General features: G+C 35.8%; 3 protein-coding genes across 5 annotated transcripts; 2 read left to right on the top strand and 1 right to left on the bottom strand.

Annotated features, from left to right (window-relative positions):
* Positions 1-1,099: 1,099 nt before the first annotated feature.
* LOC114879043 (triokinase/FMN cyclase-like) lies at positions 1,100-9,029 on the bottom strand. Of its 3 annotated transcripts, XM_029193523.2 has the most exons (10): positions 8,768-9,027; positions 8,577-8,646; positions 8,389-8,499; positions 8,056-8,144; positions 7,774-7,990; positions 7,392-7,637; positions 6,742-7,131; positions 6,409-6,662; positions 1,598-1,725; positions 1,100-1,411 (listed from the first exon to the last, which is right to left on the bottom strand). In XM_029193523.2, exons 1-10 carry the CDS (start codon positions 8,882-8,884, stop codon positions 1,291-1,293), a joined length of 1,743 nt encoding a protein of 580 aa, XP_029049356.2. In that variant the 5' UTR covers positions 8,885-9,027; the 3' UTR covers positions 1,100-1,290. The 3 variants fall into 3 exon arrangements, with proteins under 3 accessions (XP_029049356.2, XP_029049358.2, XP_029049357.2); XM_029193525.2 differs by lacking the exon at positions 7,392-7,637 and having other exon boundaries at positions 8,768-9,029; XM_029193524.2 differs by lacking the exon at positions 8,577-8,646 and having other exon boundaries at positions 8,768-8,851.
* LOC114879041 (general transcription factor II-I repeat domain-containing protein 2-like) lies at positions 1,886-5,616 on the top strand. Its single transcript, XM_029193517.2, has 2 exons — positions 1,886-2,845; positions 2,933-5,616. The coding sequence occupies exons 1-2, from the start codon at positions 2,588-2,590 to the stop codon at positions 4,493-4,495; spliced, it is 1,821 nt and encodes a 606-aa protein (XP_029049350.1). The 5' UTR covers positions 1,886-2,587; the 3' UTR covers positions 4,496-5,616.
* Positions 9,030-9,926: 897 nt separating the features above from the next.
* On the top strand, positions 9,927-13,519 carry LOC114879057 (ubiquitin carboxyl-terminal hydrolase MINDY-3 homolog). Its single transcript, XM_029193559.2, has 5 exons — positions 9,927-10,232; positions 10,458-10,884; positions 10,949-11,217; positions 11,923-12,220; positions 12,285-13,519. Exons 1-5 carry the CDS (start codon positions 10,130-10,132, stop codon positions 12,589-12,591), a joined length of 1,404 nt encoding a protein of 467 aa, XP_029049392.1. The 5' UTR covers positions 9,927-10,129; the 3' UTR covers positions 12,592-13,519.
* The last annotated feature ends 341 nt before the right edge of the window (positions 13,520-13,860 follow it).

The raw sequence follows: 13,860 nt of genomic DNA, 5'->3' as shown, positions 1-13,860 counted from the left end.
TAGGACCTCCTTAGACTTTTCTAGGGTTCCCTAGGCTCTCCTTAGGTTCTTCTTAGGCTTTCCTTGGGTTTTCCTTAGATTCTTTGGGTTCTTCTTGAATTCTGCTTAGGTTTCACTGAGGAACTTATCCTTGGAGTCTCATTAGGCTTCCCCTAGGCCCACCTCATACTCTTCCTGAGGCCCTCCTCAGACTCTCCCTAGGAATTGAAATGATTATTATTTAAACTGTGTATTTTGAATACACTTCTCGAGATTTCTCAGCAATTCTTTGAATATCGAACTCTGCGAATCAAATTTACTCGTTTCATAATAAGATTCGTTAAGCTGAATCATATTCGTATTGTTATTGCTAAAGAATATGTAAACTTACTGCGAACGTGTTCAACTTTGACTGTTAGTGATCCAAATAATAGGTATAAAAGATCGTGCGTCAAATTTTTACTTCCGGTGCAGACGTTCAGTTCAATTTTATCGATAAACATATACAATACGTACCTTTGCCAACATTTACATCCCACACTTTCTGAACAAAAACAAAAGAGAAATACACTTTAAAAATTATTCTATTCCATTGATTAGGATAATACATTTTTTTGCAAGAAAAAAAGAACATACATATTTTCTTACCCATTTAGCTAAATTGAATTTCAAATTTTTCTATTGATTCATAGTTCCAACAATATCTTTTTATGCACAAAACAATTTTTCTATGTTAATTTTTAATTACAATAAGGTATCGTTTATATACGTTTAGATACAAAAGTATATAATACTGGAAACCTTGCACGTAGTAGAGCACAAAATAAGAAAAAAAAAAAAAGAATTGTGTCATTCATTTTAAAGGAAACGATGTCTTCGTATAAGCGTATACTGAAAAACAAAAAAAATGACAATGGTGTGCGACATTTTTTTTAACCATACATTATTGTAAACACCAATATACTCAATCTATGTTTATATACGTGTTTTATATTAACGAAAAGTATAATAAGGCGAAATAAAAAGGATAAAAAAAAAATATAAGAGTCACGTAACTGGAAGAAACGTATAGGAAAACTGTATGTAATGGTACCAGTAGAATCTGGAAAAATATACCGTATTATCTGTAAAGAATAAGCGTTTTATTTACATTTTATATTATATCAAATTTATGACAAAATTGTTGGAAAAGAAGGTAAGGGTGGGTCAAGGCCCTCTCCTTTTAATATAGGCCCTCTTCCATATTTATAAAAATCTACCATATAGGATACTAATATAAAATATTATTTTGATAATTTCCATTAGAGAGCATTATATTTTGGCATTCTTAATTACATCAGTGATAGCATGGACCCAAGTAGCAACTCCATATGCACCAGCATCTACATTTTGTAAGTATTGTTCTTGTTTCACATAACTGGCACGTCCTACCCTGTAACATAACAGTATTATATTACAGGAGTAAAAATAAATTGGTGCTCCCCATAACAGAAGCCCTATGGCTCTATAGCAGTAAGCTTATCTGCTGCTAGATGGAGTGAGTAGTATCATTTTAGAATTCTGTGTACCGTACACTTAAAATTGCAATAGCAATAATTATAAAAAGTGTCATGCCCACCTTGGTTTCATATTTTTTGTTGATTCACATGCTGTCCAAGCAGCTGTTTTTATTATTTCACAAAGTTCAACCAGTGGCTTATCCAGTGAGCCTTCATATACTTCACAGACAGCATTTATTACATCGACCTAAAAGAATAATAATTGATTATAAATATTTCCATAGCAACCATCTTACATTCACACATGCTTCAAAGAGCTATTACAATAAAGTAGATTCATTAGTAATCTACTATTTTTCAAAAACTCTTCAAATTTTGAAAATGGATCTACATAACTTCCGAATACCTTTTACCGACACGTGAAGAATTCCCGAGAAAAAGCTAGTGAATTGAAGAAGGAAAGAATCTCCCACTCCGCCTTTCAATTCAAGAGTGGGCGCACGACCATACCAGTTACCCCACCTCTGGTACATACACAGGAAACAAAAGCGACCAAAGAGTGTGGTGGTAGTAAACCTGCACACAAGTTGCCTCACCGGGCAGTCATGTGGCAGCAGGTTGCTTCTCGAACAGTGAGCAGCAGCCGACGCAGTGGGGCCATAGCGCATGGTGGGAACGCAAGACAGTAGTGCGCAAACCGCGGCTCCTGGCAGTTTACTCTTGTCGCCACTAACGGCGTGACGTCTGTCATGTAGCTCCGAAAAGAGAACCCTTTCGTCGAAGCAACGAGCAACAATCCTTTGCGCAAACAGCATCAACAGCACAGTGGGGTTCTCAGTACATACACCACTGACTCCAGTTCCTCCATTCCAACCCTCCGAGGTTCCGCCAAACCTGACCAGTGGATCCTGCACAACCCCACTCTTAAATGGCTGCCTGGAGTTCTTGCTCTCCCCTGCTGCCCCTCGCGCTGCCCACGGGCAGCGGAAGGGCGCGCTCGCTCGTCTTATTAGTTGCTGTGCAGGCCTGTTCTACGCTTTCTCTTGCTGAAAGCAAGCGTACGTTCCACGCGACTATACCAGTGTTATATAAAACGTAGCGGTCCGATAATGGCTGAGTTCCATCGAAAACGAAGTTCGGTTTCCACGTATTTCAAACCGTCCTGGGAATCAGACTACTTCTTCATAGAGCAGGAAGGCGTACCGACCTGTTTGATATGCGGGAAGAAACTGCATCAAGTGAAGAAGTACAATCTCCAAAGGCATTTTCAGTCAATGCACGGGCATTACGCGCAATTGAGCGGCGAAGAACGGGAGGCAGAAGTGGTGCAATTGAAACAAAAATTCGTCCAAGCAGAAGTGGAAGAGGTGAGTTCCTTTAATTCTATTAATCCAACTAGCCGGCTCCTTTCTTCTGAACGTATTCGCTGAATGTTTTTCATTTTTCCATTTTAGGAAACTGTATCGTCCTGCAGCGAGGCAGCCGTGCGGGCGAGCTTCGGGATTGCCCTGGAGATTGCACGATCGTCGCGCAGTTACACCGACGGTGACGTTGTGAAGAAATATTTAGTGAACGCCGCGGGTCAGATGTGTCCGACAGAAGTGCAAGCCTTCGAGGCAATAAGTTTATCAAGAACGACAATTGCTCGCCGCATACAATCAATGGCCAGCAACGTTATGGACCAGTTACGCCAATTGTGTTCAAGTTTCACTGCGTACTCTTTGGCTATCGACGAGGGTACAGATATATCAGGAACGCCGCAAATAGCGATCTTCATCCGTGGGGTGAACAATAATTTATACGTGACAGAGGAATTATTAGACTTGGTACCGCTCAGAGACGGTGTATCAGAAGAGGACATGTTCTCTTGCGTAGAAGAGATAATAGAGAGTAATCAATTGGACTGGCACAAACTGGTTTCCATAGCAACCGATGGAACACCTGCAATGGCAGATAACACTAATGGTCTGGTTGGTCGACTCAGGAAAAAGTTAAACGAATTGGGTAATGCTAAGAAACTTGTCGCTGTGCATTGTCTGATTCATAGACAAAATCTATGTACCAAGAACGTTGAAATGTCCAATGTAATGTCTGTGATCGTACGTGTAACGAATTACATAAGGAATCACGGATTGAAACGTAAGCAGTTCCGCGCGTTTCTTGAAGAATTAGATTCAGAGTACGCAGATTTACCCTATTACACCGAGGTCAGATGGCTAAATCGTGGGAAGCTTTTAGAACAATTTTATAATCTTAGAAGCGAGATAGCTGCATTTATGGAGTCTATGCAAAATCCTGTTGCAGAATTAAAAGATAACGACTGGCTGGTTGACTTAGCGTTTTTAACAGATTTAGTACACCACCTGAACACCTTAAATCAGTCTTTACAAAGGAAAGGTATGCTCATAGTAGAATTGTACGATACTATTCAAGCATTTCAAATGAAAATACAGCTATGGATGGGGCAGTTACAAATAGGAAACGCGTGTCATTTTCCAAGGTTGAAAGCTGCAGCCACAAATCAGAATTGTTTCACAAAATATTGCTCTGTTTTAGATTTACTCGAACAGGAATTTAACGGAAGATTTAAGGATGTTCAAAGTTTGAATACCGAGTTTAACATATTTGCAACGCCATTTTCAGTTAACTTAGACACAGTACCGCCAGAAATGCAGCTCGAGTTGATCGACATGAAATGTGACCGAATGTTGAAAAACAAATTCAATCAAGCAGAATCTCTGGCACATTTTTATACCGGTTTCTCGCATATTCGTTTTCCATTGTTGTACACCCTTGCCGGAAAAATATTATGTATGTTTGGGTCGACTTACGTCTGCGAGCAGTTATTTCTAAACATGAAAAAAACGAAATCAATTCATAGAACAGGATTAACTAATTATAATTTAAAATGTTCATTATTATTAAGCTCCTGCCAATCGATTGTCCCAGATATTACTTTTTTAATGGAACAAAAGAGACTACAAACGTCATCCAGACGATTGTTTACCACAGAATAAACCGTGCTAGAAGTCTTCTTCTATCTTCGTTTAACAATTCATTCGTCACATTCGATTATCGTTTACATTGCAAATAAAAATTATTATTTGTGGTGTACTTTGTTAGAGATACTGCAAGAGATACAATAATTGTTCAGAAATCTTTCTGCCAACAGTTTTAATATCTATTCTAATATATAAATATGGTATTTATATTTTAGGATTTATATTTTGTATCTATTGTAGTATCCATTATTTTTAAGGTGTATATAGTATTTATATATGACTGCTTATTTTTCATATCTTCCTGTTGCATTTATTTTTTGCACATTAACCCAATGTTACTTTTAATTATCCTTATTAGTTCCTAATCGTGAACGTTGTAAATATCGTCGCATTCCAAAAGTAATAAGTATACAAATGTACAAAATGCAACATATCAAGAAACTGTAAATAATGTATTGTACGTAAAGATTAATCAATTATAAAGGCTAAGTGTCCTGTATATTATTAATAAGTAAACATTAATATTATGAAAAGTTTGTATAATTTTTATCCTATTAGAATAAATAATGATACAAGTTTCATTCATCTTAATATTACTATGTACAACCGTTGTACATACAGTATTTTGATAAGTGCATATAAAAAATCTCTGTTAATGTTAATATGAATCTCCCTGTATATGGTTTTGGGCGTAGGCCAGGGATGTCCATCAGGATAATCTCTCAGAGTAATATGATACATTGTAACTTAAACCAGGCCAGCGACACGACGGCACAATGCCCTGCTCAATCAGCTTTAGTAACTTTGAAACATTGATTAAACACACATTATCAAATGATTGATCAAGATGATGGAAGAGATGATCATTGTCAGATGCTCAAAGTGGCATGTCGTGTTGCTGCCTTGGTTTATTTGAGTTATAAAGAACATATCATGGTACTCCAAGAGATTGCCCTGACGTCTCCAACGTAAACGATCAATAGCTTCAAAGGATTTCCAGTCAAATGCTCCAAACGGATGAAGTCTTAAGATGGCAAGATCAACGAGCAGAATCATAACAGAAGTACCGACATATTGAAAACAATTCAGGTGTGAAATCTAATTGCAGAAGCAATAGTTGAGAAGTTACATGAGAAGATAACTACATGAAATGTCAAGGAGATCCTACCCCCCTCTAAAACAGAACATTGTATACACCAACTCGACCTCGTTATATCTTCTCAGGTACTCAGAAGTGGTTTTGAGATATCTCGTGAATCGAACACGTTAGAGTACCCTGATAACGATTATTATAACAAGAAGTATGATCTGTCAATTCATGAGAGCTGATTAAAACGTAAGTGGACAAGTTGGAAAGCCCTTCAGTTGTGAAAGCGATGTGGTGCTGATGGAGTGAGAAGTGGAGAGGATAGTTGTTCCCCGTTCCATTTTATGGCTTCTGACGTCACGAAGCTCTGCCCGCGGGCAAGGTAGGGCGTCTGCCGATCGAAGAGCAGAGTCTCTCGAGCCAGCTCTATTAATAGAGCGTAACGAAATCAATATTATTTCAAAGAGTGGGATGAAAACGAGTTGGATTTCAACTAAAATGGATCATATGCACCCAAGGGCCCTATAAAGTCACTGAAGTCAGCCGTGACCATGCGCTGAGACAAATTTAACTGGTTGCATTGGAACGAGTCAGAATGTTGGAAGTTCCAAGGATAGGGCATCGGGGCCGTAACTTGATACGTTTCGACCCAAATAAACGAGTCCAAGACGCGAGATACCACCTTAAGCCGACTACACACGTTCCAACCAACTTGATCCAGATTATGTTACTGCCCTGATGCCCATCACTGATGAATCAGAGTACTTGGAACTGATAGTGCTGGGTATACAGGCTGTCCCATGTAGCTGGGTTAACTCAAAAATGGTAAAAAATTACTTACCATAGATCTATCCCCTGGTCTTGCTTTTCCATATTTTATTAGGCAATTCAGACCCACGCGTAATGCTCGAGCCCAGATACGTGTCCAAGCGGCATTCTGTTGATCCAAAATTAATTCTGTAGCTATGCTAGTAAATAATAAGCAATATAGCGCTCCTGATGTGCCACCCATCTGTTCTTCGGCTGTGTGGGCCAATTCATGAAAAACCGACGACGGATATGATAATTGGAAGTTCTCGAGATTTTGCAATATATCTAAAAATAATAAATAAAAGGAAAGGTTCAAGAATAGTTTATAGAAAGAAAAATTTTCTCAGGTGTTTTTGATATGTACCAGCAGCAAGCCTTTTAAGGGTAGAACCACAGTCACCATCTCCACAGCCTCTGTCCAGGTCATTGATATAGGCCTCCTTCTCGATTAAACTCTTGCAACTACTTTGTAGACACTGTTTCAATACTACCTGCTGCTTTGAATCGATCTGAATTCCAATCTTTTTTATTTTTCTCAATACTTTATCTTGAATAATTGGTGGAGCACTTTCTGAAGGGATGCTATACGCGCAACCTGGCCATTTTGGTGCACTAGTAGGCTCGTCCAGGTAACTTAGGAAGACCTTCTTGTTGGCCTCAGGTAGTTTTAAAAGAGTAATGTGCACTCCAGCACTGTTCAATGATGTCACTAAGACTCCCGAATATACACGTAGGGGTTTTATGTTCATGTTTGCTGTATCAAAGAAAATATACAATCTTAAGTATCATAATTAATCCCAAAATTAATGATGGTATACCAAAGTTCACCAGAGTCCATAACTGCGACGCGCAGGTTGGAAGATGGTGGGGGAACGCAGCGAGCTCTCTACTAATCGCTTTCCACTTCGTTTGGGAATATCGCCAATCAGGGCGAAGATGCGTACTAGAGATGCGCGAAGAACGAAAACTGGTCTTTTCGCAGTTATGGACACTGGTGAACTGTGGTATACTTACTAAGATGTTTCACCACGTCGTGAACAACGATTCCCTGTTCTAACTGACTCAGTGCACCAAAATTATTAACAATAACTACAACCGAATCCCCGCTTCGTAATGATAACGAAGAGCAAATGTGTTTCAACATGAACGCAACGACTTCGCTAGAGGATTTCAATTTAAGTCTCTCGTATCCGACTTCCCCATGGACTCCCATACCACATTCTATTTCATCTTCCGGTAGTTCGAACATCGGTGGTTGTCCTGAAGCATACATTATTTATATCTTAGTTATCATTTTTATTTCCAACGAATTCTGAAACGACTGACCTCTAAAGCCCAATGAATGCAATAATTTGATTGAATAATGATTACTACTGTTTGTACCAAATCAACACACCAGGAATTGCACAAGCAGTTAATCCAACTGCATAAGTAGCGGTATTTTGCAGAACAATTTCTGCTGTTCTTTGGACTATATCTAATGGAGATCCTTTCTCAGCTAATGCACCGGCTATTTTGATAACAAACAGCATCCCGCTTAAACCACGTTGACCAGCTACACCTTGTTCCGTGTCTGGTATACTGCAATCATCGTTTACAATTAACTCCGCCACCTAAAATGCAGAAGAAACTTAGGAAAACGTAATTTGTAAGATCGGTTTATTTTTATCAAATTTACCTTCACACCTGTTTTCCTTGCTCTTTCAATTGCTATTCCAAAATTAAGGCAATCGCCAGTATAATTTGGAATTACCATTAAAATTCCATCTAAAAATATATACAATTTCTTTGTTATTAATAATAAAAAAAGGAATCTAACATGTGAACTTTATTGAGATTTAAATATGGCGCGCCGGAAGTCGCCTAAGATTTACACGCGGTTCTCCAGAAGTCAAACTTCTGATTTTAAATCGCTCGTAGATCTTACAAACGAAACAGTATCGAAAAATGGTACAAAACTTTGATGAAAAGTTGATAATAATCCAAATGAAGATTCAATAAATTAAATTACTATTATTGTGCTTGGTAATACGCTCAATAGCGTAACTAATATGTTGGGATGGTGGAGCAGCAAATATTGAACCCGCTACCGATGCTGTCAACATGCCATTTCCAACGAAACCTGAAACAAAAATATTGCATCAGGTTTGATAATTTTCTTAATTATTTTATTTTTTAATTAATGGAATAACGAATGACCTGCCGCGAATGGTTCGTGTCCACTTCCGCCCCCGCATATGATAGATACTTTATCTTTCCTATCTTGAAGCTAAAACATTGTACCTCCGAATAAATCTATGTTTACATAGAAGTAATTATAAACATTACTTTAATCCAATCATTGATCATGCAATCGATTGATAAATGTGTAAGGTTATGTATGTACAAACCCTTGGCATTAAAACCACTTTATGTGACACTTGATACTCTAATTGCGGATAAGCATAATTTAAGCCGTAAAGAGTTTCCGTTACACTATCGTTGATCGAATTCACCAAACTTTTCATTGTTCTGTTTATTGCAATTTTTTTACACTATACAAATTAAACGAAAATGTCGTTATATGTATGTATCAGGAATGAAAAGCAATCAAGATTAATCTTGACTCAGAGGAAGTCATAGGTTATCGCTAACTTAGAGGAGCTAATAAAAACATGTAGTTATATATGCATTCGTTAGAGATATAAATCAAGTTCACAGATAGAAAACTGTTAAGTAATGTAAAATAGTTATATATAATGTTTTGATGATCTTTAGTAGGAGATAACCAGCACATGTATGTTAGAATAGCAAATATAGACAATATTATGCATTAAGATTTGAAAATGGAGGCTCTGGGAATGCTGCAATAAACGGATGCAGTCATTTTGGTCCATAATGTTTAAAGGCTGAATTATGCACAGAATTTACATATATATTTTTAAGTGTAAAGAAGTAATGTTGCAACAAAGTAAGTGCAACACTTATTTGCAACACTTTTCTGTACCTTTTGTAAAATGAATTCACGTGAAGTAAAAACTTATAGCATCTGTTATAATTATAATAATATAAGTAAATATTTACATATATTTTTCTGCATAATAACAAGCATAGCCCTGGAAATAACATTTTTTCATCTCTGGGAATTATCTATTGAAAGTTAAAAGTAATTCAAAATGGTGACGGACTTTCGAGAGATGCTGCCGCGATTACCATCGATTATCGAAAGGTTATCGATATTAGCACCGCGCTATTTAAATTTTCCGATCAGTTGATTGTTTAATAATCAACTATTTAACCATTAAATAAGTATTCTTTATGTTTGGAAACATATATGATATTCTGAAGGATGAATTTGATATGCAAAATACAGTAGTGTTTGTAAAAATAAATGATACTGTATAACTTTTATTTTCTACATCTAAATAAATTATATTCATAATATATTTTAGGTATGTTTATCCATCATGAATAAACATACTTGATATTCAAATATATTTCATAAATATTCATAAAACTGTATAATCAAATAGGAAAATGGGTATCGTCCATCTCAAATCTTTTTTGGCCATGTTTATACATTCAAAATGGCGACATGTTTAGCGAGTATTTCGTTTGTGAAATAGGTTATCCGATATAAGTTGAAATATATGAGGAAGTATTAAGATAATTTGATTTGTCAAAGTTATAGAAAAATTATTATGACTACGTTGAAATAATTCAAGTCTATGAAACGCGATTTAATGTCCTATTAATCGCAGGAAACGTAGATAATGGCTGAAAATGTTGTTCAGGGTGATGAGTTGATACGTTCTATCAAAACACTGCTGTGGGGTAATTCTGTCAAAGAAGATGTGTTTAAACGATGGGCGCAAGGTAGGTCTTTTTATTTTTCCATAAATTTATTTATTGCATTGTAATTCAGTTAATTTTCTATTTGATGCCATTGCAGTGATAATTTAATCAGTTATTGATCACATCTGTTTTAAATGAGCATTGGTTTTATTATTAAATAAGGAGATTTTTGTTTCAGAGACAAACAATACATGAATTCTTCACTTGAATATGACCTATTTACATTATTCATTTTTATTGTTTCAGGATTTTATTTTAGCCCAGATGAACCTACAGCATTGATACAAGAGAAAGGTGGGCCATGTGCAGTAATAGCTCCTGTTCAGGCTTACATTTTGAAAGTGTTGCTCTCTGAGACTGATATTTCAAACTGGAGAAGTATTAATCAGGAGAAAAGCTGCCACCTTCTTGTGCAAGCTTCGGTTGAAATTTTGAAACAAGCTGCTGGAGAGAAGGTTCCAAAGTTCGTGATCGTGTACATGGATTGTAAATTATCAAACAAGAACAATGAAGGAGAGAGCAGATTGTCTGGGAATGTGTCTAAAACCGAACACGAAGAAGAGAAGAATGTAGAAAATAAAGAAAATGAGGAGGAAAATGAGGAGTTGATGACTAAGGATGTAAACGAGGAGTGTATGACCATGGAGTCTGATTCTTTCCACTCTCAGTTGAGGTAAAATAATTGAATCTGATCGTGATATCGATTGGGCTTTTTTAATAACAAATTCACATTTCAGGTTGTTTACAACAAATACCTCGGAGCAAGTGGAAGAATTCCTCGTGGAAAGATTGGAAATGTTAAAAGCCAAATATGGAATCTTGTTACTTTTGTATAGCGTAATTGGTACAAAAGGAATTTCCGAAATTTGTTCTGAAATGTCGGATCCTTCAGAATCAATGATTGATTCCACTTATGGTTATGGAAATCAAAGTCTCATAAATCTGATGCTCACTGGTAGAGCAGTCAGTCATGTATGGGACCATGATCAAGATATCGGAGGCCTCAGTAAGATATTTATTATATATGTAACATAAATAGCAAATATATACATCACTGTTCATAAGTCACTAAATATGCGATTAAGTGTATTAAATGTTAACTGATTACGTTAAACGTTAACTGATAGAACTTGTATTGAAATATACTTAACAGATATGATATTAAGGTATTATATCTCTACATTTACAAGGTGTTTGGTGACCTATGAATGGTGACATGTACTTATGACGAATCTCGTAAAAACAACAAGTTATCAGCAATGTAAATAAACATAACGAAGTATTATGAACATCAGGATAAACCCGCTACAGACGTCGTGGTAAATATCTTCGTACACACGTAAGTAAATAGCATGTAAATTACATCGCTGAATGTCTGTCGATGTGCTCTTTAATCTATTAAAGGAATACAAAAAATTGAGTCGTGTTCTTAAGAGAACACTGATGATCCTGAAGCTATGACTTTGAAGAAAATGTTGGTGTTATATAGGGAATTTTAACGGAAAAAGACCACCAAAAAATGTGGCGCCATTTTGTGTCAAGTTCAAAAAAAAGCTCTTTTATTTCGTCGATAGGGAACGCAAAAGATGACATTTGTGGTCACATGTTTTTTGGCGATCTTTTTCAAATATAAAGCTCTGTATACTTCTGTTGAATGATGTCCTAGATACACTACATTGTTAATTAACATTCAAATAATGATTAATTTCAGAATTGCGAGGAATAGATAAGCAAAATACGATAGGATTTCTTGCGCTTCTGGAGCATTTATGTTACTGCGAAGTAGGAACATTCTTGAAGTCTCCATCCTATCCAATTTGGGTGTTGGGTTCAGAGACTCATTTGACTGTATTGTTTTCGAACGAGAATAGGCTGGTGAGCCCAGAAACACCCGCGGATCAGGCAAAGAGAATTTTCAGGAAATTCGATCCCGAAGGAAATAATTTTATTCCTGCCAATTTACTTCAAGATGTTCTTGCTGAACTTGGATTGGTCACAGACCCAGAGTAGTAAGTGTTACGGTTTAAAGAATGTATTATATTCTATATTTGAATTTGTCTTTTTTTTTTATAGCGTCAATGTAATGAGGAAAAAGTTGGATAGTGAAAATTTGGGAATTATTTTACGTAATAATTTCATGGATGAATTTTTCCCTGAAGAACCTCGAACTTGTCCTGATACATTTCCCTTGTATCATTATAATGGACTTCGACACAGTAATCCGAACAACAAAGTGATGTATCATAAAGGACAAGCGGTTTTATTAGAATGTACCATCAAGGCGATTATGGAAAGCAATCCAATGTTAACAGTACTTCAAACAAAATGGCCCAGAATTGAAATTCAATGGGATATTGGACAAAATCCGAGCCTTAATTAATTCAGTTCGCTTGGATTTGATTTTTAAGAACATTGTTAGAGTTCCTATGTAAGGAAACAAAAGGGAAAAGTAATAAAACAATTTAAAGAACGAGGAATAAGTAATTGAAACTTAATCAGAAAAAAGGGTTTTTGCTTTTTTTTTTAAAAGAAAAGTACGACTTTTCAAACACAAAACTAATTTTTTTTTTATAACAAATAGAATTTTATTTATTATTTGGAGCAAATGTTGAAATTTTATTAATCCAATAGCAGATAAAATTAAATAATTAGTCTAAATGATCACCAAATTTGTTCTTCTAGCTGTTAAAAGTTTGCAAATAGTTTGCAAATAATTGTTTCTGTGACGAACTTCGTTGCAGAATATGGCGAGCTAACTAATTTCCATTTCACGAAACTTATATTTAATTCTAGGCTTAAAAGAAATAAATCGAACGTACTAATTCTACTAAAAAAATAGATCATGTAACAATGAAATAAAAACAACTCATTATTCGAGAGTGAAATGTAAGAAGCATAGTCAAGAAAAGAGGTGAATGGAAATAAAATGTTTAATAAAATATGTACAAATCTACGAACGATTGTGTTCGTAGTTAAATGTATACGTTACTTTAAAATTGTAGTCTAGTCACCTTATCGGCATTTCAATGATTTCGTAATTTTTATGTTTTTATATCAAAAATGAAATGTTCAGAGTAGATTTTGTATTTTTTCCTTACAATGAGTTAAAAATATTTTGTAAGTCTCTACCAGTTACTTCTTCAATGTCAGTATCTTACAATGTAAAAAGAGAAACTTTTTCACTTAACCATCGGCAAATTTATCACTATAAAGGTAAATGCATAAAATACATAACTACCAATCCTTTTATTATTATTAATATCACACGTCTATGGAAAAGCGAATAATAAAGTAATTTCACGAAAATATATTTACTTCTCAACCAAGCTCTTTTCGAAGTTATGCATTAAATTATTGCAAATTAGTTCTATTTTATAACTAATCACACGACTTTCCTTTTCAACTTTTGAATGGCGCGCGCATCAACATATCCGTGTATGTGTAAAGGGAGGGGGAAGAGTTCCGCTATGCGATGCTAGCGACGCCATTTTGATTTGAAAGTTCGCGCAGTACAGACGCTCCGCGATTTAGTGCACTTTTTTTGCAAATAAATTTCGTTCTAAAAGTTAAAATCTTTCGAATGCGTGTCGTGTGAATCTCTAATACCTTAATAAGTGTTTATTTTCGATCGTAAAAGCGAAGTGTCAAG

This window comes from Osmia bicornis, chromosome 16 (genome assembly GCF_907164935.1).
Source record: "Osmia bicornis bicornis chromosome 16, iOsmBic2.1, whole genome shotgun sequence".
Taxonomy (NCBI): domain Eukaryota; kingdom Metazoa; phylum Arthropoda; class Insecta; order Hymenoptera; family Megachilidae; genus Osmia; species Osmia bicornis.
Note: the sequence above shows the minus strand (reverse complement) of the source record. Positions and strands in the feature narration are given on the sequence as shown.